At 49.5% G+C, this 13,393-nt stretch overlaps 2 protein-coding genes across 3 annotated transcripts; both read left to right on the forward strand.

Annotated features, from left to right (window-relative positions):
* Window positions 1-1,660: 1,660 nt before the first annotated feature.
* On the forward strand, window positions 1,661-4,837 carry LOC100240699 (ferredoxin-nitrite reductase). The gene is made up of 4 exons (XM_044548626.1): window positions 1,661-2,152; window positions 3,034-3,388; window positions 3,494-3,782; window positions 3,884-4,837. Exons 1-4 carry the CDS (start codon window positions 1,741-1,743, stop codon window positions 4,619-4,621), a joined length of 1,794 nt encoding a protein of 597 aa, XP_044404561.1. The 5' UTR covers window positions 1,661-1,740; the 3' UTR covers window positions 4,622-4,837.
* A 7,174-nt stretch (window positions 4,838-12,011) lies between these two features.
* Window positions 12,012-13,130, forward strand: LOC123128587 (sterol carrier protein 2). Of its 2 annotated transcripts, none has more exons than XM_044548627.1 (4): window positions 12,012-12,335; window positions 12,428-12,495; window positions 12,598-12,697; window positions 12,805-13,130. In XM_044548627.1, exons 1-4 carry the CDS (start codon window positions 12,210-12,212, stop codon window positions 13,033-13,035), a joined length of 525 nt encoding a protein of 174 aa, XP_044404562.1. In that variant the 5' UTR covers window positions 12,012-12,209; the 3' UTR covers window positions 13,036-13,130. The 2 variants fall into 2 exon arrangements, with proteins under 2 accessions (XP_044404562.1, XP_044404563.1); XM_044548628.1 differs by having other exon boundaries at window positions 12,027-12,335; window positions 12,428-12,488.
* The last annotated feature ends 263 nt before the right edge of the window (window positions 13,131-13,393 follow it).

Below are 13,393 nucleotides of genomic sequence, written 5' to 3' on the forward strand. Positions count from 1 at the left end.
GGAGCCTAGAAGGGGTATGTTTGCCCTTGCCACCATGGGGAAGTGATGGAAACGTTTCGTGGCCCCACGTGACACTTGGGTTATAAACCTTTCCTGTCATTCAATCATAATTTAGTCCTTCTCGACTCAAAACTTCCTTAATCCTGATACATTAAAACTCATTCGAATGTAATTTGAAAAGCTTTCGACATAATACGATTGGAACGGTAGATGTTGCTTATGTGATCACGATGAAACTATTCATCATGTTCATATCTTGCCCTTTAGCGCCATTACTATGGCGGAATATATGTAAATTCCAATAACCGCGGCCAACCGGTGTTCGAATAAGTTTGGGAACTATCTCACGGGACTGATAGACAACTTAGAGCTCAAATCCATGTGGGGCGTGTACTTTATCTTGCACTATGTAGAAATTGTCCTAATGATCATATTTGTGACAAACAAACGATTTTCAAGTTTGTTGTAGATTATCTTCATGGATACTCGACATGTGCAACCATTTGGAGGCAATAGCTCACGCTATATTTAACTAACTTGAATGGCTGTCTAATACTACGGAATGTGAGACCTGAATTGTCGCATGTAATCTCCATGGAATTTGGCTACGCCATTTTTTTATCTTGTTAGTTTGTACTCTCTCCGTTTCTTTTTAGTCCGCATATAAGATTTGGTCAAAGTCAAGCTTTGTAGAGTTTGACTAACTTTATATTAAAAAATATAAATATTCACAATATGAAATCAATATTATCAGATACACCATGAAACGTATTTTCATACTATATAGTTCTAGTATTGTAGATGTTCATTTTTTTTATATAGATTTGATCAAACTTTGTGTAGTTTGACTTTGACCAAATTTTATATGCAAAGTAAAAAAAAAACAGAGGGAGTATGACTACGTATACTTTGCGACAAAATGGTTGGGTGCACCATCCAATACAGAAGAAACAGGCACCCTCCTCCCCGAAAAAAAACCAAACCATCCAAATGGTGGCGTTTAAGAGGATTTAGCAAACCACTATCAATTTATAATATAGATGAGTTTATCACTGCATGAAATATTGGTTATCTTTTTGATAATTTATTCAACCGCATCCCTCATTTTTGTTTGTAGAAACGTTCTTTTTTTAGTCTTCAGAAAAAAATAGCCAACTTGAAAACCAATTGAAGCGAGCTGTCCGAAATTACAATTGTAGGTGCTTAAGGTTACAATGTCAGCTATGTTCAAGTCCTGCTTTAGCGAAAACATTATTTAGTGATTATGATAATAATCTTATTCGTTTAACTAGTTTGAATCTATCTTGGCTTGGTTAATGAACTAACTTTTTTGTCGCAGCAAAATGTAGAATAAATTCAGCGCGACTTAGCCGTGGTGTATAGAAATCTCAAAACTGCTGCCTGAGCCCTAGTTTCCAACTGTTAACCAGGAACTTCCCATTTGTTTCTGATAAACTTCCCATTTTACGCCTTGGGGGATAAACCTCTCTTGGCAAACGTAAACGGGCGAACGGCACCCGCCGGGGCGCGCGCGGGCACATCGGTAAATTTGGCCCCGGTGACGGCCATGCCGCGCAGCATCTGCCCTCTTGAGCTCTCCAAGGGCCAGAAACGCCACCGCATGCCCCCTCCCTCCCCACGCTATACAACCACACGCACCACACCCATGGCCGCCACCACCACCACCACCATCACCGCCACAGCGCAGCACCACCACCCCCACCACCACAAGCAGCGGCCATGTCTTCCTCGGCCTCCCTGCAGAGCTTCCTCCCGCCCTCGGCCCACGCGGCGAGGTCATCGTCCCGGCACCGGCCCAGCCGCGCCCGCCCCTTCCAGTGCGCGGCCGTCTCCGCGCCGTCGTCGTCGGCCGCCTCGCCGTCGGCCTCGGCCGTCCCGGCGGAGCGGCTGGAGCCTCGCGTGGAGCAGCGGGAGGGCGGCTACTGGGTGCTCAAGGAGAAGTACCGCACCAGCCTGAACCCGCAGGAGAAGGTGAAGCTGGGCAAGGAGCCCATGGCGCTCTTCACGGAGGGCGGCATCAAGGAGCTCGCCAAGCTGCCCATGGAGCAGATCGACGCCGACAAGCTCACCAAGGAGGACGTCGACGTGCGGCTCAAGTGGCTCGGCCTCTTCCACCGCCGCAAGCAGCAGTGTATGCCCCTCCCTCTGCCCCGCACCATCGCAAAATCCATCGTTCACTTGATCAATAATGCATCTGTGCTTCAGCCTTTCTACTCTTGATCGATGCACGTTCGAGCTCCATGATTGGAGCATGCTCCCAAGTTTTTGTGAGTTTTCAATCGCGCATGCACCTCTAAGCTAGCTTGCTCATGGGGAATGAACGTACTGCGCGTTCATTCAATAATCACTCCATCTCCATGTGCCCATGTTCCTCCTAACCTCTACATGATCCTGGCAGAATCAGTGGGGAGAATTGACATTTTGTTTCTGCATGCATATCGAACCGTATTAGACTACAAGTTTTACTGCCAAATTGGTATTCATATTCCTACTCCATTTGCAACTTGCGAGTAGCCTCTCGCCGGCAGACTATTCTGTGATCCAACCGTCGCAGTCATTAGTATCTTAGACTAACACTGATGCAACTTTTTTAGTCGGCGTGTAATAAGATACACCTGAAGGGCCAAGGGGCCAAAGTATCTTGGACTAGTCTGGGGTCATATTAGCTTTATTCAACCACTCGGTATGTGGTACTAGTCGACTTCCTATTGGTTATGCATGACACGTACGCACGGATTTGCCCTGCCAGCGCATGGTGAAATTTGTTCCTTGCTGCCAATTGCAACAACAGAGTAGACCGAGCACATTCTGCAAGAATATAATGGCTTTTTATCAGACACACATGGTGTCTTTTTTTTTTGCAAAATATTCCTTTTGGGGTTTATCCCAAACCAGTGGTTCCAAATCTGCTCTTTTTTGGTCCATTCCTGCAAAAAGAGCGACACATTTTTCTTACTGGGGCCCACTGTGAAAAATGCTGACGAACTGAAGCGTGTGTGTGTGCGCATGCAGATGGGCGGTTCATGATGCGGCTGAAGCTGCCCAACGGCGTGACGACGAGCGAGCAGACGCGGTACCTGGCCGGCGTGATCGAGAAGTACGGCAAGGAGGGGTGCGCCGACGTGACGACCCGGCAGAACTGGCAGATCCGCGGCGTGACGCTGCCGGACGTGCCGGAGATCCTGGAGGGGCTCCGCTCCGTCGGCCTCACCAGCCTGCAGAGCGGCATGGACAACGTGCGCAACCCCGTCGGCAGCCCGCTCGCCGGCATCGACCCCCTCGAGATCGTCGACACGCGCCCCTACACCAACCTCCTCTCCTCCTACATCACCAACAACTCCGAGGGCAACCTCGCCATCACCAACCTGTACGTCATGTTCATCTTGCACTGCATTGCATTGGTGGTGACCACGGTCGAGGATTGCCAATGACTGACATGCCGTTGCTGCCGTGTTATCTTGTGTGTGAGCAGTCCTAGGAAGTGGAACGTGTGCGTGATCGGCACCCACGACCTGTACGAGCACCCGCATATCAACGACCTGGCGTACATGCCGGCCGAGAAGGACGGCAAGTTCGGGTTCAACCTGCTGGTGGGCGGGTTCATCAGCCCCAAGAGGTGGGGCGAGGCCCTGCCGCTCGACGCCTGGGTGCCCGGCGACGACATCATCCCGGTCTGCAAGGCCGTCCTCGAGGCCTTCCGCGACCTCGGCACCAGGGGCAACCGCCAGAAGACGCGCATGATGTGGCTCATCGACGAGCTCGTAAGCTCCTCCCACACCCTCGAAACGAAACGGCATAGATCTTGGTTGATGCGTATATGTATGTGGTTCTGAACTTCTGGTGTTTCGGCGACGCGATGCAGGGGATGGAGGCGTTCCGGTCGGAGATCGAGAAGAGGATGCCGAACGGCGTGCTGGAGCGCGCGGCGGCCGAGGACCTGATCGACAAGAAGTGGGAGAGGCGTGACTACCTCGGCGTGCACCCGCAGAAGCAGGAGGGGCTCTCCTTCGTCGGCCTGCACGTGCCCGTCGGCCGGCTGCAGGCCGCCGACATGTTCGAGCTGGCCCGCCTCGCCGACGAGTACGGCTCCGGCGAGCTCCGCCTCACCGTGGAGCAGAACATCGTGCTCCCCAACGTCAGGAACGACAAGGTGGAGGCGCTGCTCGCCGAGCCGCTGCTGGAGAAGTTCTCGGCGCACCCGTCGCTGCTGATGAAGGGGCTGGTGGCGTGCACCGGCAACCAGTTCTGCGGGCAGGCCATCATCGAGACCAAGGCGCGGGCGCTGCAGGTGACGCGCGACGTGGAGGCGCGCGTGTCCGTGCCCAGGGCGGTGCGCATGCACTGGACGGGGTGCCCCAACAGCTGCGCGCAGGTGCAGGTGGCCGACATCGGCTTCATGGGCTGCCTCACCAAGAACAGCAGCGGCAAGATCGTCGAGGCGGCGGACATCTTCGTCGGCGGCCGCGTCGGCAGCGACTCGCACCTCACGGGGGTGTACAAGAAGGCGGTGCCGTGCGAGGACCTGGTGCCCGTCGTCGCCGACCTCCTGGTGGAGCGGTTCGGGGCCGTGCCCAGGGAGAGGGAGGAGGACGAGGAGTAGGCCGGCCGGCTACGAGCGCCACCGGCTGACCTCCTTCTCCTGATCTCGATCGCCTCTGTCGTCGGCTCGTCGCGCACGTAGAGATGGGCTGCGGCTGATGTAAAGTAGGCAATGCCGCCATGCTTCCATGGCGCACGCTTGTACCACGTTTTTGGTTTGTTGTCGGAGCCCAAAGTTCTTCCGGTTACGTTACAGGGGATGATTGAATTGGTGATATACTTCCTCCAGTCTTTTTTAGTTCGCATATAAGATTTGACTGAAGTCAAGCATCGTAAAGTTTGACCAACTTTATAAAAAAAAATACCAACATTTACAATTTGAAATCAATATCAATAGATGTGTCATGACTTAAAGTTTCATATTGTATAACTTTAGCATGACAGATGTTGATATTTTTTATATAAATACGGTCAAACTTTGTGAAGTTTGACTTCAAAGAATTCTAATATGCAGAGTAAAAAGGATCGGAGGAAGTATAAAATAAGAAGCAGATTATATGTAGCTGTTCCTATCGGTTCTTCAATCATGTGCTACAGTGTACTGTTGCTGGATTATGCAGTTCAATCGGGAGCTCAGCATCGGGATAGGGAGAAGTTGCTCAGTGTTCACAGCTTGGTATCGGGGTTGCACATCAACTTTGCCAAGTGTTTGGTGTACCCTTTTGCCAAGTGATCGGTGTCGGCGTGTCGCCCATTGGTTGCCCGGCGAGCACGATTTTGAGGCAACATCGGTTCTGAAGTGTGAGTTAGCTCCTTTCATGGTCAGATCCCCTGAATCCCCTTTGTACTAAGCAAGCCATCGAGCGAGGCGTTCCAACCCTCAGACCATCTCCAACGCCGTTCATCAGAGCATTTACAGCCAGACACGTATTTCCTTCCTAAACGTCCGTCTCGTCAATGCCCAGTCGCAAAAGATTGACCTAACCGGACCCCTCATTTAGTCTCCTACGTCTGGATTGGCCGGCACCTCTCATATTGGTATCGAATGTAGGGACGATATGAGGGCGCCCAGATGCGACCGGGCACCCCGCTCCTGGTCACAGCGGTCCCACATGTAGCCACCCGAAGCATGTTCCTGAACTGATGGCGACAAGCTTCTCAACCGATAGAGATTTTTATTTTGTTCATCAAAATTTTACGACACATTGTGATACAAAAAAATGCCGTGGAAACGTCAATATTCCGTTTGTGAAGGAGATAGACCATGACTATAAATCTTCTTTGTGTTAAGCAAAGAAGATTCATAGTTACGGCCCATCTTCTTAACAAAGGGTGCAATGATAACCGAAGCTTATCACTTCCGCATGACCCGGCCTTGCGGTGAAGCCTGTATTTACAAGAAAATGAGTGGGAGCACTACAACATTTCTGATAAGTATATGTGAATGACATATTGTTGATCGAAAATAATGTAGAATTTTCTAGAAAGCATAAAAGAGTGTTTGAAAAAAGTTTTTTAAAGAAAGACCTCGATGAAGCTGCTTACACATTGAGCATCAAGATCTATAGAGATAGATCAAGACGCTTGATAAGTTTTTTCAATGAGTACATACCTTGACAAGATTTTTGAAATAGTTCAAAATGGAACACTTAAAGAAGGAGTTCTTGCCTGTGTTGCAAGGTGTGAAGTTGAGTAAAGACTCAAAACCCGACCACGACAGAAAATAGAAAGAGAATGAAAAGTCATTCTCTATGCCTCAGTCATAGGTTCTATAAATTATGCTATGCTGTTTACCAGTCCTATTGTATACCTTACCATCTTTCTGGCAAGGGAGTACAATAGTGATCTAGGAGTAGATCACTGGACAGCGGTCAAAATTATCCTTAGAGGACTAAGAAAATATTTCTCGGTTATGGAGGTGATAAAAGAGTTTGTCGTAAAGAGTTACATCGATGCAAGCTTTTCACACCAATCTAAATGACTCTAAGTCTCGATCTAGATACATATTGAAAGTATGAGAAATTAGCTAGAGTAGCTTCGTGCAAAGCATTGTAGACATAGAAAATTTGTAAAATACATATGGCTCTGAATATGGCAGACCCGTTGACTAAATTTCTCACAAGCAAAACATGATCACTCTTTGGGTGTTAATCACATAGCGATGTGAACTAGATTATCGACTCTAGTAAACCCTTTGGGTGTTAGTCACATGGAGATGTGAACTATTGATGTTAAATCACATGATGATGTGAACTAGATTATTGACTCTAGTGCAAGTGGGAGACTGAAGGAAATATGCCCTAGAGGCAATAATAAAGTTATTATTTATTTCCTTATTTCATGATAAATGTTTATTATTCATGCTAGAATTGTATTAACCAGAAACATAATACATGTGTGAATACATAGACAAATAGAGTGTCATTAGTATGCCTCTACTTGATTAGCTCGTTGATCAAAGATGGTTATGTTTCCTAACCATAGACATGAGTTGTCATTTGATAAACGGTTCACATCATTAGGAGAATGATGTGATTGACTTGACCCATTCCGTTAGCTTAGCACTTGACCGTTTTAGTTTACTGCTATTGCTTTCTTCATGACTTATACATGTTCCTATGACTATGAGATTATGCAACTCCCGATTACCGGAGGAACATTTTGTGTGCTACCAAACGTCACAACGTAACTGGGTGATTGTAAAGGTGCTCTACAGGTGTTTCCAATGGTACTTGTTGAGTTGGCATAGATCGAGATTAGGATTTGTCACTCCGATTGTCCGAGAGGTATCTCTGGGCCCTCTCGGTAATGCACATCACTATAAGCCTTGCAAGAAATGTGACTAATGAGTTAGTTACGGGATGATGCATTACGGAACGATTAAAGAGACTTGCCGGTAACGAGATTGAACTAGGTATTGAGATACCGACGATCGAATCTCAGGCAAATAACATACTGATGACAAAGGGAACAGCGTATGTTGTTATGCGGTTCGACTGATAAAGATCTTCGTAGAATATGTAGGAGCCAATATGGGCATCCAGGTTCCGCTATTGGTTATTGACCAGAGAGGTGTCTCGGGTCATGTCTGCATAGTTCTTGAACCCGTAGGGTCCGCACGCTTAACGTTCGTTGACCATATAGTATTATCTATACTACTATATAGTGTATCAGTTTGAATTCAGGCATTGAAATGCATATCCAGCCGTTCATTAGGGACCATCCGACGGTCAAAAGTGCTTGGATTCGCAGCTACAATAGCGCTGAATGTCGATCGTTCGAGAGGCAGCCATGAAGTAGCATAGAGTCAAAACTATCTGGGTCGTTCTAGAACCAACCCACTGCATGTCTGCGACGGGTTGGAGCTAACTGAGTTTCCAGAGACCAGATTCCACACTCCTCCCAGCCCCCCTGGAGCAGCACAAATTATTTCAACAAAGTAGACTCGGGCAACGGTACATGTGGTTGATAGGTAGGTTGCTCCAGTGCTACTTAGTCTGACAAGTGGTAAAAGTAAGACGAAGAAATATATAGAAGTAAACAGATTGAACCAGTGCTGTTTTGGGTGGAAAGCTGTAGCAAGAAAAACAGTGCACCACCCACATATATGACGTCCCTGATCTGGTGTGCACTTTTGGATCAAAAGCTGTAGCAAATGTTACATTAAAACATAGCAATAGGTACCCAAATTTATGTATACTACACATTCTTTGCATGTGATAGTTATTGAGTATATGAACATGAGAAGCTTTCTTATTTAAATTATAGGCATTTGGTTCCTGCTTCTGTACGCGCACAACTTTCATTTGTCTGGAATCATTTTTTATAGGATTTCTCAAAGCTTACCATGTAGTGTTTTCTTCGGCCCAAGTCAACCCACAATGTTAAGACGCGCATTGTGCGTGCATACATACTAGTATGAGTTATGTATGTTGGTGACCGGATGTTGCTCGGAGTCCGGAATGAGATCACAGACATGATGAGGAACTCCGGAATGGTTTGGAGATAAAGATTGATATATGGGATAATAATGTTTGGTCTCCGGAAGGATTTCGGAATTCACTAGAAGGGGTTCCAGATGTCTCCCAAAATGTTTAGGTACGAGAACACTTTATTTGGGCCAAAGGGGAAAGCCCACAAGGTTTTTGGAAAAGCGCAAAAAGAAGTTTTGTGGAGTCCAGAGGCCAGACGCTAGGGTCCCTGGCGTCTGGGTCCAGACGCCGGGAACCCTGGCATCTGGCCCTGGAGTCCGAGAAGGATTCTTACCTTTCGGATGAAACCGACTTTGTGGAGACTTTTACTCCAAGTTTCGACCCCAAGGCTCAACATATAAATAGAGGGGTAGGGCTAGCACCCAAGACACATCAAAAAACACCAAGCCGTGTGCCGGCAACCCCGTCCCTCTAGTTTATCCTCCGTAATAGTTTTCGTAGTGCTTAGGCGAAGCCCTACGGAGATTGTTCTTCACCAACACCGTCATCACGCCGTCGTGCTGTCGGAACTCATCTACTACTTTGCCCCTCTTGCTGGATCAAGAAGGTGAGGACGCCATCGAGCTGAACGTGTGCTGAACGCGAAGGTGCCGTACGTTCGGTACTTGATCGGGACGGATCGTGAAGGTGTACGACTACATCAACCGCGTTGATAAACGCTTCCGCTTTCGGTCTACGAGGGTACGTAGACATACTCTCCCCTCTCGTTGCTATGCACCACCATGATCTTGCGTGTGCGTAAGATTTTTTTTAAATTACTACGTTCCCCAACAACCGCACCTTCACTTTGCGGGTCTCATCTCCGCGTGCACAAAAGGGAACAATAAGGACTTGGAGGATTGGCGCCGCCGTATATTTAGACTAGGTTTAGGTCCGATCACTTTTGTTTAACGAAACATGTCGAAGATGTAAGAGCATCTCCAGCCGCGCCCCCAATAGCCCCCAGGCGACTTTTTACGCGCCGGCGCCGAAAAAAACCCCAGTCGTGCTCCCAAGACGCCGAAATCAGCCGGCTCGGCCTGTTTTTGGGCCCGGCGATCACAGGCCGAACCCGGCGCACTGGGGGGCGCTCGGGGGCTCTGGCGCAAGGGAAAAACACGCCTGGACCACATTGTCAGGCGAAAAGTCAAGCCAATCATCCAGATTCGCCTCCCACCACCCCACGCGCCCGGCCGCCACCTGCTGATCCCGGCGCCGCCCACCGCCCACCACCGCTAGATAGGCTATTCCCCGCCGGAAAAGAGATGAGGTTTCACCGCGGCAGCCTCTCCACCACCGCCCGGGCGGTTTTTCTGGCGAACTGGCCGCGCAGGGCGGTTTACCGGTGGTTGTGCGCCCACCACACCCGCAAGATGTTCAGCGATTTGCCTGCTCGGCAATGGACTCGGACGACGAGGAGGCGCTCGCTGCGCTGCTCGAGGAGGAAGCCGACGCCGACGTCCAGGAAGAGGAACATCTCATGGTCCTCGCCGCCCTCGCCGGCCTGCTCGCGAGCAATGAAAAGCGGCGGCGAGGTGGCTCGGCGCCGGGGTGGATGAAAGCAAAGAACCGACATCATCTGGAAGGCTACTGCATGCTCTACTCTGACTACTTCGCCGACGCTCCACTGCATGGCGACAAAGTATTTCGGCGCCGTTATCGGATGAGCCGAAAGCTTTTCCTCAGGATTGTGAATTCCATCCGGGAGTTCGACATCTACTTCAAGTGCAAGAAGGATTGCACCGGCAAATTTGGATTCACCTCAATCCAGAAGTGCACGATAGCAATGAGGATGCTTGCATACGGAGCTTCCGGTGATTAACTCGATGACTATGGGCGCATGGCCGAGTCCACGACCATTGAGTGTTTCTACAAGTTCTGCAGGGCAGTGGTGGCAGTGTTTGGACCGCAATACTTGCGAACACCCAATTCGGAAGACACTGCTCGGATCCTAGCACAGAATGCAGCAAGAGGATTTCCTGGGATGCTTGGAAGCATCGACTGCATGCATTGGAAATGGAAGAACTACTCATTTGCTTGGCAGTGGATATACAAAGGCGCCAAAGGTGGTTGCAGTGTGGTACTTGAGGCGGTCGCCACACAGGACCTCTGAATTTGGCACTCCTTCTTTGGTATGCCAGGAACTCACAATGACATCAACGTGCTGCAGTGCTCCCCTCTCTTTGCCAAGCTTGTTGAAGGTCATTCTCCTCCGGTGAACTTTGATGTCAATGGGCGGCACTACAACAAGGGGTATTGCCTAGTTGATGGCATCTTTCTGAGATGGTCTACATTTGTGAAGACTATCTCAAACGCTATGCCAGGAGGCAAGAAGTTCCACTTTGCCAAGGTTCATGAGGCTTGCAGGAAGGATGTCGAGGGAGCATTTGGTGTGCTCCAATCTCGATTTGCTGTTGTTCGGTATCCCGCTCAGACCTGGTCGAAAGATCAAATGTGGGAGATCATGACTTGTTGTGTCATCTTGCACAATATGATCATTGAGAGCGAGCAGGAAGAGCCAGTGTTTGACACTCAACCATACTAGACGCAGGGTCCTCTTGTCCAAATTGATCACCAGCTACCGGCAACCTGGACTACCTACCTCAATATGCGTCAGGAGATCCGAGACCCACAGATGCATCAACAACTGCAGCAGGATCTGGTGGAGCACCTATGGAGGCTCAAGGGCGACGCCTAGCTCGATGTGTGATGAAATATGAGTTTTTTGTTGAACATTGATTTTCTATGATGAACTATGTGATAAAAAATAATATTATGTTGACAATTCACGCCGAACTGTGTCGAATATGGGCCGACTCGCGCCGATATCGGGCCATTTTTCACAGAAAGTGGGCCGAAAAGCGGGCACATTTGCATAAAAAATGGGCCGATATCGGCGCCTGGGAGACGGCTGGATGCCCAACCACCCCCAGAGCCGATTATACCGCCGGCTCGCCCCATGTGGCGAATTTTATGCCTCTTGGGGGGCCAACGGCTGGAGATGCTCTAATGAATGGGTTCTGATTTAAATGAAAATCATCCAATTTGCATGTAATTCGTACAATTTGTTCAAATCTAGTTTAAAATGTATCTGGGCATGGTTGGATGGTTGGCTGCCGTATCACTGTTCGTGGATCCATCCATCCGCATCCGCGAACATATATCGTGTCCGTTTTAAGGGCCAGCGTTGGAGATTCCCTTACAAGCACGTCTTCTGGAAAGCCAATCAAATAACTTTTTCTTTTTTTGCGATAAAGCCAATTAAATAGCCGATGAACTAGCTAGAAACTCATTTAGCTCCAGATCTTCGACCCCCGACTTTATTTCTGTGTACGGCGTGTTGCCGTCCAGCCGCTCCGACGGCCACGGTATCCTGCAACTCTCAAACTGTGATTTTTGACAGTTGCGTGAAGTGTCCGTCCCGATTGTTGCAATCCAATCTTGTAATCTTGCGAGCAAATGCAAGTTATGGGCGCCAACGCCTAACCACCGCAACAGAGCCACCCTAGCCCCAGCCGAGGCGACTCCCGTACCTGCACGTCTCCCCTCCCCTCCCCGGTGGTTGGAGCCATTATAGAGGGCGAGGAGCATCATCATCTCCTACAGTCCCAAGATCCCAACCCCATCTCCAGCCTGCCCCCTCCCCCAGTCCCCAAATCCGTAGTCCCGCGCGCCGCGATGGAGGCGAGCAAGCTCAAGGCGGCCAGGCTCCTGGAGCAGATGAGCGCCCACCTCGCCACCGACGCCGGCAAGGAGATCGCCAACAAGGTCGGCTTCGTCTACCAGCTCAACATCTCGCCCAAGGTATGTATGATATCCTCCTATCCCTCTGTTTCCCCCATGGAATCCGCCTAAAGCTTGGTGCCCTCGGCCTCGGGGGTTCGATCTGATAACAGAAGATGGGCGTGGACGAGGAGATCTTCGTCGTGGACCTCAAGAAGGGCGCCGTCTCCACAGGTCCCAGGTCCCCCCGCCGCTCGATTCGTCCCGCGCGGGTTCTGAATTTCGGTTTCTTGGGCCGTGTTTCCTGAAGAAATTCTTCCTCTGCTGTGGTCTCGGCGTGCAGGGAAGTACGAGGGGACGCCGGACGCGGCCTTCACCTTCACCGACGACGACTTCCTCGCCATCGCCAGCGGCAAGCTGAACCCGCAGATGGCGTTTATAAGGTAAATAACTGCGAATAGAAGAATCAAGAACCTCACCGCTGATGATTCAGAGCTTTTTCCCCCAAAGGATCCTGGCTATATCATGCTCGATTTGCTGTGCTGTGCAGGGGCAAGCTGAAGATCAAGGGGAGCATCAGCGCCGCGCAGAAGTTCACGCCGGACATCTTCCCCAAGCCGTCCAAGTTGTAGAACGCCGGGTTGCCGTGCCTTGCCCCAGTGATCGGTTAATAAAAGAGTCAGTTATGCTCGCGATGGCAATTTGGTGTGACCAGAGTGTAAGAGAGTTTGTTTACCTAGAACCACCACAAGAACAACAGAAGTTTCAGTGTCTGGAGTGAAATTCGTTTTCTTTGGTTGAGAAGGAGACCAGTAGGTACGAACGATGTGTACTGTGGCGATGATGATAGGCTTTCTGGATCACCGTTTACTGTTACTCGGATGCATGCCCATTCTAGATTATTATAAACGGAACACCGATCGTACACGTCATGCTTAGTATCACATCTGAACGTACGGAGATGAGCCCTCAGTCTAAGCACTCGGCGACGCAGCCCATCGAACTCACGTCCACACCCATGCTCTCTAGGTATCCATGTCACTTTAGAGGAAATGAATTGTTAAATGTGAATACAAGACTCACGCGTACGACGTAAGAAATGAATTGTTAACTATGAATACAAGACTCACGCGTACACT

Source organism: Triticum aestivum, chromosome 6A (genome assembly GCF_018294505.1).
Source record: "Triticum aestivum cultivar Chinese Spring chromosome 6A, IWGSC CS RefSeq v2.1, whole genome shotgun sequence".
NCBI lineage: Eukaryota > Viridiplantae > Streptophyta > Magnoliopsida > Poales > Poaceae > Triticum > Triticum aestivum.